We start from the raw sequence: 14,640 nt of genomic DNA, 5'->3' as shown, positions 1-14,640 counted from the left end.
CTGCTTCAAATCGCGTCTAATATACTACTCGGCTAGGTTTCTTTGGTCTGCAAATTCCATGTCTACAACTTGTTTCTGAAACAGCTCGTAACAGGTGTATTGAGCATTTTTTTTGGAGCAGCAAAACCTCTGGACAGCACCATTATTTTTGTCTTACTCTTTCCACAACATCAGATCTCTGCAATCCACCAATTTTTGGTCCAGTTCTGCATTTTTTTTGCCTAAATCCACCATTGTTGGTCGGCCAGGTTTTTTTGTTCGAGAACCCTAATTTTTTTGGTTCGAGAACCAAAGTTATGGAATATGACATTTATATTGAGACCACCAAGCTTGTGAGGTGCAAGGGATTGTGTGAGCAAATGGCCTCATCTTTTGAGACACCGGAAGAAGCTGCCCTCTTGATACAAGGTGAGCAACTAGTAGAGAATGAGAATCAAACTGATTGGTTGCATGATATGACTACCTTCTTAATAGAAGGAAGATATCCCCAAGGCCTGGACAAAGCCACGAGAAGACAATTCAGACTACAGTCTATCCCTTGGTGGATGGAATATTGTTTAGAAAGAGTTCTAATGGAATCCTATTAAGGTGTATTCAAACTGATCGGATCAGCAGGCTATTGAAAGAGTTCCATTATGGCCCTGTTGGTGGTCATTTCTCAGCCAGAATTACGACAATGAAGATAATGAGGTCTGGTTATTATTAGCCAACCCTATTCAATGACTGTCACAAGTGGGTGAGGAAATGTGAGAAGTGTGCTCTCTTTTCAGTAAAGCAAAGATTGGCTGCCCTTCCTCTCCATCCTATTCAAGTGGACTTAACCTTTTGCTCAATGGGACTTGGATTTCATTGGTCCAATAAATCCACCCTCTAGTTCCGGTCACAAATGAAACTTGGTAGCCACTTATTACTTCACAAGGTGGATAGAGGCAGTAGCTTTGAGAGATGCAACAAAGGCTTTAGTGGTTGAGTTCCTTAATGGAATAGTGACCAGAGTTGGTGTTTCTTCAACTATCATATCAGATAATGCCAAATCTTTTGTTGGAACTCATATATGCTCTTGGGCCTTGGAACATGGAATATATTTGAGCACTTCCTCAAATTATTATCCCCAAGGGAATGGCTTGGTCGAATCCTCCAACAAGAACTTCATTAGAATAACGAAGAGAACAATTAACGATAATCAAAGAGATTGGCATGCCAAGTTGAAGATTGCTCTTTGCGCTAACAGAATTACACCTAAGAGAGCAATTGGGAATTCAACTTTATGGTGGTATATGGACGAGAGGCCAGGCTTCCTATCTCAATTGAGTTCCCCTCTCTTGAGTTGGCTCATCAGTTGGAGCTAGCTGAGAATGATGCTATGGCAGTCAGGATAGTAGAACTAATTGAATTAAAAGAGAAGAGACAGCAAGCTATGCACGCACTTGAGGCACGTCAGCAATAGGTCAAAAGAAGTTTTGACAAGAAAGCTACAGCCAAAGTTTTTAAAGGAGACCTTGTTCTCAAGTGGGACGCAGATAGAGCTAAACCTAGTAGGCACTCCAAATTTGATGCTATGTGCAGTGGACCATATGTTACCACCAATTGTAAGGAGGCCAACGCTTTTAAGCTATACAAGCCTAATGGTGATATTCTGCCAATTCTAGTTAATGGAATTCACCTTAAACCTTGCTTCTAGAGGAGGTTGAAGTTTTTGTATGTATTAGAATAGTTTTCCTGTTTTCAATAAGTGCATGGGCACAAGCTATTTCTCTAAGACATAGTAGTTTTTTTGAAGTTTTGCAATTGCATGAAGAGGCAGAGTTTTGTGAAGATTCAGGCAATATCCAAGGTTCATTTTTGTGACTCCATAGCCCAATGGATTGCTCAAAGGCCACTAGTACATGCTTAGCAGGTAAGCATCCCCCTTGAGTCACCAAAAATGTTAACAATTTTTGCCCCCCTTCCTAAAATTCAAATATCCAGTGTGACAGCCATGACCATGATCATTTGATTGGTCCATTAATTGCCATGCAAAGCTAATAGAGATACGCCATACCTTGACTTTTCTTTTTATATCCCTAAAGCCTTATAAGTTTTCATGTTGAAGGAAGCATTTGAGTCGCGACGATGTGAAACTATTTTTCGCTCGATCACTCCAATTCATCACTTAACTGCCAAAGGGGTCACAAAGGTGCGACATGGTCATCTCAACAGTTAGCGCGACTTCGCAACTCAAAAGGCTAGCATTCAATTTTAAGTTGTGATAGAGTGATTAGCTTGAATTGCATGAGCGCAGGTAGCTTCAAGTTCAGGCAGACTCAAGCTGCAACCGTGCGAAGTTAACCAAGGTAATCTATTTCATGTGCTTTCGCAACATCGCAAGTGGTCAAGATTTACCCTTTGTTGGTGTTGCAAGGCTATGAAATGCCTTGTTTGCACAGTTACAATAGGTTAAGGGAAAACCATGGTCAAGGTGGTGAGGTTGCGAATGCCTTTGATCACTTAGATGATTGAATCACAGTTAAAGCTACAAAGCAACGAAAAGGGTCTTGGATGCACAGTCGCAAGGTTAACATTAAAGTTAAAACTTTAAGTTGCAATAGTGCAATGGAGGTCAATGTAGTGGCTTCGCCCGTTCGCAATGGTTAGTGGAAGGGATCAATTGCCGGTTTCAATGATACAATCACAGTTAGAAGATTGTTCTCACAGCTTTGCAGGGTTTGGTATGCGGTTATGATAGATGGTTGCAATGTTGCAATGGAGCATCAAGCAGTCAATTCCATATGTCTTCGCAAGATCGCAAGTGTCAGAACTATAGTCAAAGAACAAATTGCGAAGCCGCGAACAAATGTGAGCACAAGTCAACAAGATAGATGACTGTTGGGCAAGGTGGCAACATGTTTCAAGGGTATAGGGCCACATGGCAAAAAAATAGTTGAATACAATTGACTTGTTGATATAGCTGATCTAGCACGATGTAAATGTAAACATGCAACAGTTGGAAAGAATGGAGAAATAATTCGTCGCCTGAACCATTTTTTGATATCCTCAACACCGCTACACTCCATGCTTCTTAAATGCATATCATGATGGATTCTATGTCGATTTGATCTCTTACAGCTGAGTGCACTCTTCCCCTTGTTCTTTTTGTCATGTCGAGGAGCAGTTGCACTTCATGATCAAATCTTCTTTTGATTCTCAGAAGTTGCCCTCATCTGTAAACCAATCCATGGATGTGAGTTCAGACTCAAGGTTGTACCTGGGTTATGCCTGCACCCTGTAAAGGCAAGTTTTATAGTTGTTCAAAACATTTCTCTTTTATGGTCTTCTGCAGATACTCTCTATAATTGTTTTTCCTTTTATTCAATAGAAATCGCCTCTGTCGTATCCATTCTCAATCAGTTAAGCTTGTGCAATCTATTATGCCTCACTTCTTCTAAATGTATTTTGACAATTGTAATACCATATGATTATGTTCATTCCAGTTAATTGATCTGTTAAGTGAATCTATCGTATTCCTTGTATGGTCATGTTGCCTTATTGACTTGTCTATGATATTAAGATTGAAGAAATGCAGATAGTGGTGTATCTTGCGAAGTCTATTGGATTTTAGTGCAATTATTAGAAAGAAGTGGATTGAATTACTATTTGTTGCATCACCCCATCTAGATTAGAATAGGTAGTTCGATTTTCATGCATCTCCTTCTCCCTTTTCCTCTCAAAAAATAGTTAGGTGCACCCCTATATCAAGGAAGTCGGCCTTCTCCAAAGACTCAATCTCTAATTGCAAAGTCCCACACTTTTGAGATTGTTTCCATGTTACACGAGGTTGCCTTTAGGTAAAAACTTTAGGCAAGGGTACAAACTTTCGTGTCAACAATCTTCACAAAGAGGTCTACATGACACAGCCTCTCGGTTTCAAGGTTGCCAATAAAAAACATCAAGTTCTCAAATTAGTGAAAGCTCTCTATGGCTTTAAGGAGGCCCCTCAGGCATGGTACATAAAAATTGATAAGGACCTCAATGATCAAGGCTTCCAGAGGACTTCTTTAGACTCAAATTTGTACATCAAGACTACTTACAGTGAGATCATCCTTCTAGTTATTTATGTGGATAAAATTTTATCATCACTGGAAGTTCGGCATCTTTGGTTCAGAGAATCAAACAAAATTTATGCCAGTCTTTGATATGACTGGCCTTGGACTCATGCATTATTGTCTAAGTGTTGAGGTTTGACAACAGTCTTTTGGTATATTCATATCTCAATCTAAATATACAAGGGGTCTGTTAGACAAATTCCATATGCAGGATTGCAAGCCTGCATCTACACCCACGGAGAAAGGTCTCAAGTTATCAACCAAGTCTAATTCTCCTCCCGTTGATGATACTACATGCAGGCAACTAATAGGCAACCTCATCTACCTCTCTACTACTAGGCCTAATATCAATTTCACAGTCAACTACATCTCCTGCTTTATGTCAACTCCCAAAACTGATCATTGAATAGCAACAAAGCATATGCTTAGTTATGTGAGAGGCGCTACAAATTATGGACTTCTTTACTCTCGAAGTTCTAATCCTAGGCTTAGTGGGTTCACAGATTTAGATTGGGATTGACAATAAAAAGTCAACTTTTGGATGATATGTGTTCAGTTTGGAATCCGGTGCCATCACATGGACTAGTAAGAAGCAGCAGGCAGTTTCTTTCTCCTCCATGAAGGTTGAATAGAGCGACTATTACAGTAGGATGTGAAGTTGTTTGGCTTTGTCAGATGCTTGGGGATATGCCAGCAGGACTGACCACTTTGTTTTCTGATAATGAAGACATTATTAAATTATCACAGAATCCAGTCTTCCATGAATGGACCAAGCATGTGGATGTTCATTGTCACTGCATATGACAACTGGTTGAAGACGGGACAATTGACTTGTAGTATGTTCCTACAATGGATCAGACTACAAACATTCTCACCAAACCTCTTGGTCCTGATAAGTTTGTCAAATCTAGAGGATTGTTGATGCTTGGTAGCTTCAGTCAGATAAGCCTATATATATATATAAGATATAATTTATATATATTTGTTATAATTGAGATATAAGTTTATTATTATGAAATATATATATATATATATATATAATTATAATGTGAGAAATTATATATTTCTATTATATTAGAGAAGTTAATACAATGATATATATAATTATCTTTAAGTTAATGAATGGACGAGTCGCTTAATGGGACATGTCTACTCTCGATCCTTTCTCTATTATAAATATAAGATCGTTGTCTTTGGAAAGAATATACCAAGAAGGCAATTCAATTACATCTGCAGCGATCCTATTAAATTCAACATGGTATCAGAGCCAGGTTGCTGCAAATGAGAAACTATTAATGAAATCTTTCTAAGGTCAACGAAATATAATTTGAAATGTGCGCAAAACTTTCAAATTTGAGATTAATATTTGTTTCTTTCTGTTGCGACTATTATGGAATCAGAAATTACACATAAAATTCACAGCAGAGGGAACAAACTCGATAGGAAGAAATTTTTTTTTTTAAATCAATGAGGCAGAGAAGTGCAAAGCACTGAATGAACAGGTCTGACATGGAGGACAGATCTGACGTGGACGATGTCCCTGCCAAATAACTACCCACAAACAGAAAAAAAAAAAGAAGCAAAAAGTAAAATATGAATGAACACAAAGTGATTTGTATGGAAGACCACCCCAAAAATTATAGTGGAAGGAGCTCACGTGTCGTGAATATCAAGTGTGTATAAAAGAAATTGATGAAACGCTTATACAAATCAAATTTGGAGCAGCATTTTGAAGACAAGGTCCAGTAAATAAAGTTGCAATCATATTCAGAAATGGACTTAATATTCACTCCATTTTGAAGATGTAAACCATGAGTAAGCAGTTGTGGAAGATGAATAACCTACGGAGATAATAAAGTTTCAGTTAAAAATATCAATGAGTATGTTAGAAGGCATGTGAATTTAGTTGAAAGCAACATTAGGTACAAGGAAGTTAAACCTGGCTGGACACTAGCACGATGAGTGTCGTGAATACAAATATATACATATATACAGAGGTATCATGACAACCGCATGGGAAAAGGTAATGCACACCATCGTAGACCCCACATACAAGTGGGCAAGGTATGAAACATAGTTGATGTCACCAAAAGGTAATGTTATTTAATATTTTAAGATATCAAGATTTATAAACTTATTTAAAGATATTTAGAGGTATTGTGCATTACATAAGGTATTTAATATATAACAATAATATGTATATTATTGTTATATATATGATGAAGTCATTAATTATATTTTGAATAACGTATTATTAGTTTTGTCAATATTTGAATATGATCTTTTGATATAATTTATTATTTTAACATAAGGAAATATGAATATTTAAATATTATATTTATAATTCGATATAATGTTTGTTAAACATAAAGAGTTAAAGATGAAATATACATATTTTGTTTTCTATACATCTTAAAGAATTATGTTCATGAAAACATAAAATAATGAGTTATGTTGTTGTTAGTAATAGACATGAGTTAAATTTACTTAGATTACTAATCAATGTTAACATATTCTTATTTGTATATGCACTATAAGAGCCACATGCTTTGATCTTTTCCTCTAAGAATGTTATTGCAGGCACAGGGAGATTCAGATTTAGAGGGAGCTTGACATTTCATTATGGGCAACCTTGAAAGAAAGGGAGCGAGATAGAGGATATGATTTAGTCAATCTTTGGTGATCTTGATCATATTAGTTCAGAGGAGTAAACAATGATGAGATGGATTCTCCAAGTGATCAGTAAATTGGAGCAGTCAAGAGGACTGTAATTATTGAACATATCTTGTGACTGTGATTTAATGAGCCTACCCCCTGTGTAAATCAAGTGGAAGTGACGACTTCCATTTGATGTCACTTGTATTTGCAGAAGTTATTGTAAGGTGATGATCTTACAATAACTTGTATAATGAGATCTAAATTTGAGTAAATGGTGAATGTCTTTGCATCTCAACATTCTAGGAGGCCATTACTCAAAGAGTAATTGGTGAATATCATTAGATATTCTGAGAAGCCAATACTCTTGATATCAGATGTAATATCAAACCTTATTTGGGTACTCGGTGAATATCATTGATATTCTAGAAGGCCAACACTCATGATATCATATGTGATATCAAAACATTTTGAGCACTTGGTGGACATCGAATGCCAAAATTCTGGGACACCTAGACTCATGATATCAAATGTCATATCAAAATAATGAATATCTTGTGATCAAAGATATCTTGAATTTGTCATAACTAATATTACCAATGGTGTAATATATGTCGTGTTTATCCTCCCTAGCTAAGAGGGAGTGTTGATGTTTGGTAGCTTCAGTCGGATAAGCCTATGAATATATATAATTATTTATGAGATATAATTTATATATATTTGTTATAATTGAGATATAAGTTTATTATTATGATATATATATACACACACATATATAATGTGAGAAATTATATATTTCTATTATATTAGAGAACTTAATACAATGATATATATAATTATCTTTAAGTTAATGAATGGACGCGTCCCTTCATGGGACATGTCTACTCTTGATCCTTTCTCTATTATAAATATAAGATCGTTGTCTTTGGAAAGAATATACCAAGAAGGCAATTCAATTACATCTGCAGTGATCCTATTAAATTCAACAAGGACAGCTTGGTGTTGTGGATATATTAACCATTAACGGAAGGTATTACAATAATGGTTAGCTTCTATTATTATCTATTATTAGTTAATGATGATATATTTGTACTCTATTGTAAATATTAGAATGTTTCTAATATTTAGTTAGGCTGTAGATAACTGTTAGGTTTCTATTAGCTAGAATAAAAAGTTTCTATTCTTTACGATCGTTTACAAAAGAAACATTGTTTCATTCTTTTGTATATATTGACCTCTCAGTCTCTATTAATATCAAGCAAATATTTACCAACTACTTCTTAATAGAGGTTTAGTGTGCATCAGTTTTTGGTTCCAAGAGGGTGATTATCTTTTTGGGGGTATTTCTTGGTATTTTAACATGTATTTGTTTCTAACTGTCATTTCTGCAGAAAACAATCATAATAAATAGTGTCTTTCATTTCCAGATACTTCTCTAACAAAAAATTGGACTGCTATGGGTTAAATTATATTCTCGATATCACAGATTCTGAGCTACTTCCCATGCTTGTTCTAAATCTTGGTATTTTTCAGGTACCAGTATGATGTAATGTTCTAAATCGCTAATTGCTTAAAATTCAACCTTGATAAATATGTATTAACTCGCAAAATGGACAAAAGTGTAAGAATCTAAATGTGGATAACATAAAGGATATAAACCTATACATACGTATTAATCAGCCACAGATCTGAGTCTTCAGGATCATCGCTTACTGTATAACCATATGCTGAGAGTTGGCCAGCCATGTATTCACTGTCACTCTGTTCGAATATAAAACAAGCTATTAAATTTCCAATCTTGCCTATGCTGAAAAAGCATTTCTACAATTTCTTAAATGTACGCATGTAGATTGTCCATCTGGGAAAATTATATAGGCCATAAGTCAACCATAAACAAATGTAGACTAAAAGGAACATAGAAGTAGTTATATGCAGTTCAGTTAATATTAAAAATATGATATGCAGATTCCACAACGTAAAAAGCTCACAAGCATGCATTTCAGTTAATGCTGCAATCCAAACAAAGTAAAAAGTTCAAAAGCATTTGTTTCCAGTTATTACATAAATCCACATAATGTAAAACGTTCCAACGAATAAATTTTCAGTTACTACTACAACCATCTAGATATCACACAACTTATAATTTAGCACGTTGTTTTTTCTACCTGTAAGTAGACCATCGATTTTTGCATAGAATAATTCCCATTCTAGGATATCTTTAACCATTAATTAAATAGTCTCTGTCATTTTAAAATCTTTCTAGTTACATTCCTTTTACATCCCAATCCAGAGAATGTTGAGATGGATGATATTTCAATCAATTTCAGAATGGCCATCTATTCTGTTTAATTACATATGTATCCTCCCACGGAAGACCAACAAAATTAATAATAATTTACATTAGATAAGATTGTTGTAATAATTTTGTGAGTGGTGAATCATTTCTTTTATATTTTGAAGGAATACTGAACCCAGATGAGGAAAGATGTAGTGTCCCTATCCTTGGTCCAGGATTTCAGAGAAGAAATAATTTAATTAATTAAATCATCTATATTAGTGATTCCAGGCTGTTGGAGATTGTAGCTGTGATAGAGATCATTGTTGAAGTTGTAGCTTCAGTTGGATTGAAGCATATAGCAAATCATAATTAAATTGATATATAACAAATATATATATATGTGTGTATGCTTGCATAAATTATATATATGTGTGTGTGTGTGTTAAAGATGTAGCTTCAGTTGGATTGAAGCATATAGCAAATCATAATTAAATTGATATATATAACAAATATATATATGTATGCTTGCATGTAAATTATACATACATACATATATATATATTCAATGGTCTAATTTATAAAATGATTTACTATACTATTATCTGCATATAGCAGGTCGCACTTCACCTTGTGTATATTACTGTACATATATCTTATGCCCAGATCGGGCTCTGTATTATATGGTTGACGAAGATATTGATGGGGCCCTGTTTTCATATCAGTCGAGCCTTACTCATAAAGCGGGTGAGTCGCTGTTTTGGTCAAACATTAACAAACATGATTAGCGAACAGTCATGACCACATAGGGTCATGACCAGTCATGCCCCCACGTGGGCATGACTATTCCCATATGTATATATGTGCTATTTCCACTGCAGAGAGGATATCAATCACAACAGTGTATTATTATCTGCAGTAAACATTAAACAATATACTTATCACAGCACTGTTTATATATACAGCAACATTTACAATATATATAATTGCGGCCATCTATTATTGAAGATGGGATCAGAACAGTCACAGAACTATACGATATATTAAGGTTTGAATTTATATCAGAATTGCTGAAACTGGCATTGATCTTTATTCCTTAACAATCTTTATCTCTAGTATTATGGGTGTTATTATCATCATAGTCACCTTCAGCTGAAGAGGAAATTTATGATAATTGTAATATTAAATAACTAGACATGTGTCTTATGCATGCGTTATTATCGTTATGGTCACCTTCAGCTGAAGAGGACATTTGTGATAATTGTAATATTAAATAACTAGACATGTGTCTTATGCATGCGTTAAGGCGTGCATATGGAAATACGAAAAGTCATGTTTTGGGAAATTAAAGAGACCTTCGGTTGTAATATGAAGAGTCTCTCTATTTGTTATATATATATCGCATCAAGCGATAAGCATTGTACACTTGAACATTTTTATGATCAATACAGTGATATTTTGTTGTGTAGCTAGGTTTTTTCCCTTCAATTTTAGAAGGGTTTTCCCAAGGTAATTTTGTGTGTCTCTTGTATCTATTTTTGTTATTCCTTATTGCTGTTTATCTTAATTTCTGGGCAAATATCCAACATGTTATCAGAGCCAGGGTAAATAACATCATCTAAGGAAGTCTTTTCTCTCTAGCTCATGTTTTAGTTGCAAATCTCATATGTTCTCCAAGCTACTGATAAGTGTCTATGCTTTATAGTTGGGAGAGAGTTCTTTCATATGTAGTGATTTGCTTTGAAATATATATTTGTGAAGATGAACTATGTTTCTCGTTTTTTTGTTCTGGAGCTACGTAGATGATTTTGTCCTTCTCATCAGTTCTTATTGAGAATAGGCTTATCATTCGTCTTTTTTATTTCTACCTGTCACCGTATGTTTCTCATTCACATCTTTGTGTCTGAGCTACTCTGTGACCTGTTTGAGCCATGTATTTTAATTTTGTTACTATTTCGTACTGTGGTCAAGGTGTTTTATTCCCTTCGTAAGTCATCTTCAGTTGGGGCTCATCGAGCTTTGGAGATCTTGTTGTGTCTTTGTTGATTTTCTTCCTTACTATGGTCGTCACTTATTCAGCTCCTCTCATATATTATCTAGGAAACTTTTGTCATTTTCTCAATTTCTTGCCATCAGCTTATTCATGTTGTCGTGGCCTTCCACCAATGCAACGCCCACTTTTATTAGTTTGACCGTTCAATTTGCTCATTGGGAGTTATATATCTCATCGAGCCTCTTTACTTTGTGTGTTTCATGGCGATTTCTTGATGCATCATGTGTATTTTGATTGCACTTCCGTAGGTTGTGTAAAAGAAACTCTTAGTGTTACTTTTACTAGTCTTGAAACTTGATTGAAGGCAGTTTATAATATTTTTGTGTACTCTCCCAATTTGGACGTTATTTAAATATTGATCAGCTTTCTTTTATTAAGTGTGCAAAATTTTATCATTTTGGATGGTTTTTTTTTTTAGTATTGGCGATGAGTTGTTCAGCGTCGAGGCATGTAAGTGGCAAGTGGAATGATCGAGGAAGTTGCAGTCTATTGAACCTCTGTTTATTGTCTCCCTCCCCTTCTTCTTCAGCCAAGACCAAATAGGCATAAGCACAGGTGCAACGGCCAGTATAAGTAAGGAAATAGATCACAATTATCTCGGTTAAAGAGTCTCTGCAAATTAATGCAGTTAAAGAGGATCAGCTTCATCCATTCTCCTTCTCCTTTGCCTATGCCTACGGAGTTTCTGGCTCGTCATTATTGGGAGTTTTCTTTCCATGTGTCATCAAGCTCTTCATTTATCAATGGCCATATCCCAAAAAAAGGTGATGGTTCACATTTACTTGCCGTTATGAATATTTGTAACTGGCAAGAGTCTTGTCTTTCTCTAAAGCTTGCATTTTATTATGCGTCTGTGGACATGCTTTCACATTTTCTTCCTTCATGACATTTGCTGAAGATGAATATATCAGAACTAGTAACAATGTCTTTAGCAACATGGATTTGCAAGAGTATTTCCTTCGACACTCATAACGGTTCAAATTTCCTTGGCACTAATAATTTTAGTGGATGTTGAAACTCCTAGAAGATTAACAAAGCTACTTTTGTATGTGTTGATTGCATGAAGAAGTCTCTACATAGAATCTCTTGAAATTTCTGCTGCTTCAATATGAATCACTCATTCTAAAGGTGGTTGATGTTGCGTTGAAAGATCTCAGAAAGTGTCATGATGGATGCATTCAGAGTTTGCCACACTTTGGGATTGTACACTATTAAAGAGTAGTTGTGGTATTGTAGGTAAAAGGTTTTATTTGCAGAGGCTCATATTCCTAGTGCTCTAGACGCAAATACCAGCAGAGCCTGTGCAACATGTACCGATACTCATTTGTTATCTGTTTACTTAAAACCATCTCTATTGACTTATATGAAATGGTTGTAAAATTGTGATATTAATTTTGTTTAGTTCAAAAAATATGTACTTTTTGTTTTTACTCTCAGTATTACTCATGACATGTTGATTTCACTAATCTCTCTTTCTTGCAGGATGCATCAAGATGATGAGAGATTATATGTTGACTATAGTAATGAACATGGAGACTTTCATGTCATGGGACTGAGTTGACATTATGTATTTTCAAGATAATGATATTTCTTTCAGAGGGAGATGTTCAGATTTAGAGGGAGGTTTCATCTGCTATTTTCTTGTGATGACCAATATTTTTTATGTTGAGAGGGAGGCATTATGGAATCCCCACCATCCTTATATATGTTGTTAATGTTTTTTGATATTGTAGAATTTGTGACTCTTGTTGGAAACAAGTCTAAGCTGTGATTTTCTTTCTTGTTAAATATGAGTATTTATGGAAAATTATTAAAGTTGCAAGGACAACCTGATAACTCTATCACTTATGAGAAATTCATAGTGAACATCATGTAGCGATAGTCCAAAATGCATCATGTTGAGAGATTCCGCAATGGGAATCGGAAGTCATGTTGAGATAGTCGATGACTGTGTCACATTGAGAGAGTTTGTGATAAATTTTTGGTTGTAAACCTTACTAATTTGTCATGTTGCAAGATCCACAACAGCATCACGTTGAGTGAGTCCGTGAAGAAAGTTGAGTGTGATTTTTGCAAGTTTGTCATGTTGAGAGATTCCATGACAGCATCACATTGAGATTTATCATTGACATTTCTTTGGTTGCAGTCTAGTGTGACTATTTAGCCAAAGATCTCTCTCGCTAAGAGGGAGTGTTAGAGATTGTAGTTGTGATAGAGATCTTTATCTCTAGAAACATGAGCATTATTATCGTTATTGTCACTTTCAGCTGAAGAGGACATTTATGATAATTGTAATATTAAATAACTAGACATTTTTCGTTATTATCGTTATTGTCACTTTCAGCTGAAGAGGACGTTTATGATAATTGTAATATTAAATAACTAGACATGTGTCGTATGCATGCGTTGAGGCATGCATGTGGAAATACAAAGAGTCATGTTTTGGGAAATTAAAGAGACTTTCAGTTGTAATATGAAGAGTCTCAATATTTGTTATATATATCACATCGAGCGATAAGCATTGTACACTTGAACATTTTATGATCAATAACGTCATATTTTGTTGTGTGGCTGGGTTTTCTCCCTTCAATTTTGAAAAATTGTTCCAAGGTTATTTTGTGTATCTCTTGTATCTGTTTTGGTTATTCCTTATTGCTATTTATCTTAATTTCTGGGCAATTATACAACATAGGCAACTTGTATTTAATTAATTGCGTATTTTAAGTTGAATATAGTTATAAAGTGACTTTACCTAGACCTAGAAAATATAATATTATAAAGTTACTTGTTAGGAGTTAAAAGATTTAATATTAAAAAGTTATTTTAAAAATCAAAATTCCAGATTGCTCAACAGGGTCATTTGATTCATTCTTGGTTAATCATTTTGGTGAAACCCTCTTTGAGAATCTAATTTGTGGTTCAGTTATTCGGCCTACAATGAAAACCCTAAAAAAAAACTTGTTTCATGGACAAAAACCCTATTACGAAGTAATTGGTAGATATTTGCTTGATATTAACAGAGATCGAGAGGTCAATATACACAAAAGAATAAAACGATGTTTCCTTAGGAAACGATCGTAAAGAATAGAAATATTTTATTCTAGCTAAAAGAAAGCTAAAGAAAGCTAACAGATAACTACAAACCCACTAATATTGGAAACATTCTAATATTTACAATAGATTACAAATAGATAACCATTAACTAATAATAGAGGCTTATCTATTATCGTAATACCCTCCCTTAATGGTTAATCTATCCAGAGCACAGAGTTGTCAAAAAGCATAAAAGGCAAATTTTGTCTACTCAAAGTGCTCTGCATTGTTCGTTGTCGGCTACAAACCAAATTGCTTAGATAGGGCAGCTAAGCACTTCTGATATTCAACCTTCAGGTGCCCATACTTATGGCAGTAGTTTCATTGAATGTTCTTTTTCCTGGAGCCTTTTGAAGCTAGAGTAGAGGACCTCTACTGAGAAGACTGTTGTGAACCATAACCACCATATCGTTGTCGCGATATTCGAAGATGGTTATCATCCATCGTTTCCATGTGTCATAATTGCAACCGTTGAACTTCTG

At 35.0% G+C, this 14,640-nt stretch overlaps 1 protein-coding gene across 2 annotated transcripts in view; it reads right to left on the bottom strand.

The window, feature by feature from the left end:
• Window positions 1-14,640, bottom strand: part of LOC149531106 (Methylthiotransferase) — a 123,685-nt gene that overhangs the window by 83,139 nt on the left and 25,906 nt on the right. The window contains exon 3 of one of the 2 annotated variants that reach the window (XM_089811764.1): window positions 8,407-8,498. In XM_089811764.1, coding sequence (XP_089667890.1) covers window positions 8,407-8,498 — 92 coding nt within the window. Of the gene's footprint in view, window positions 1-8,406; window positions 8,499-14,640 lie in introns of those variants that run through there. The other variant, XM_089811765.1, reaches the window with a different exon arrangement.

The sequence above is a fragment of the Cupressus sempervirens genome, chromosome 11 (assembly GCF_028749045.1).
Source record: "Cupressus sempervirens isolate cs-2001-9-10 chromosome 11, ASM2874904v1, whole genome shotgun sequence".
Taxonomy (NCBI): Eukaryota; Viridiplantae; Streptophyta; class Pinopsida; order Cupressales; family Cupressaceae; genus Cupressus; species Cupressus sempervirens.
The sequence above is the reverse complement of the archived record's forward strand: the minus strand, read 5'-3'. Positions and strand labels throughout refer to the sequence as shown.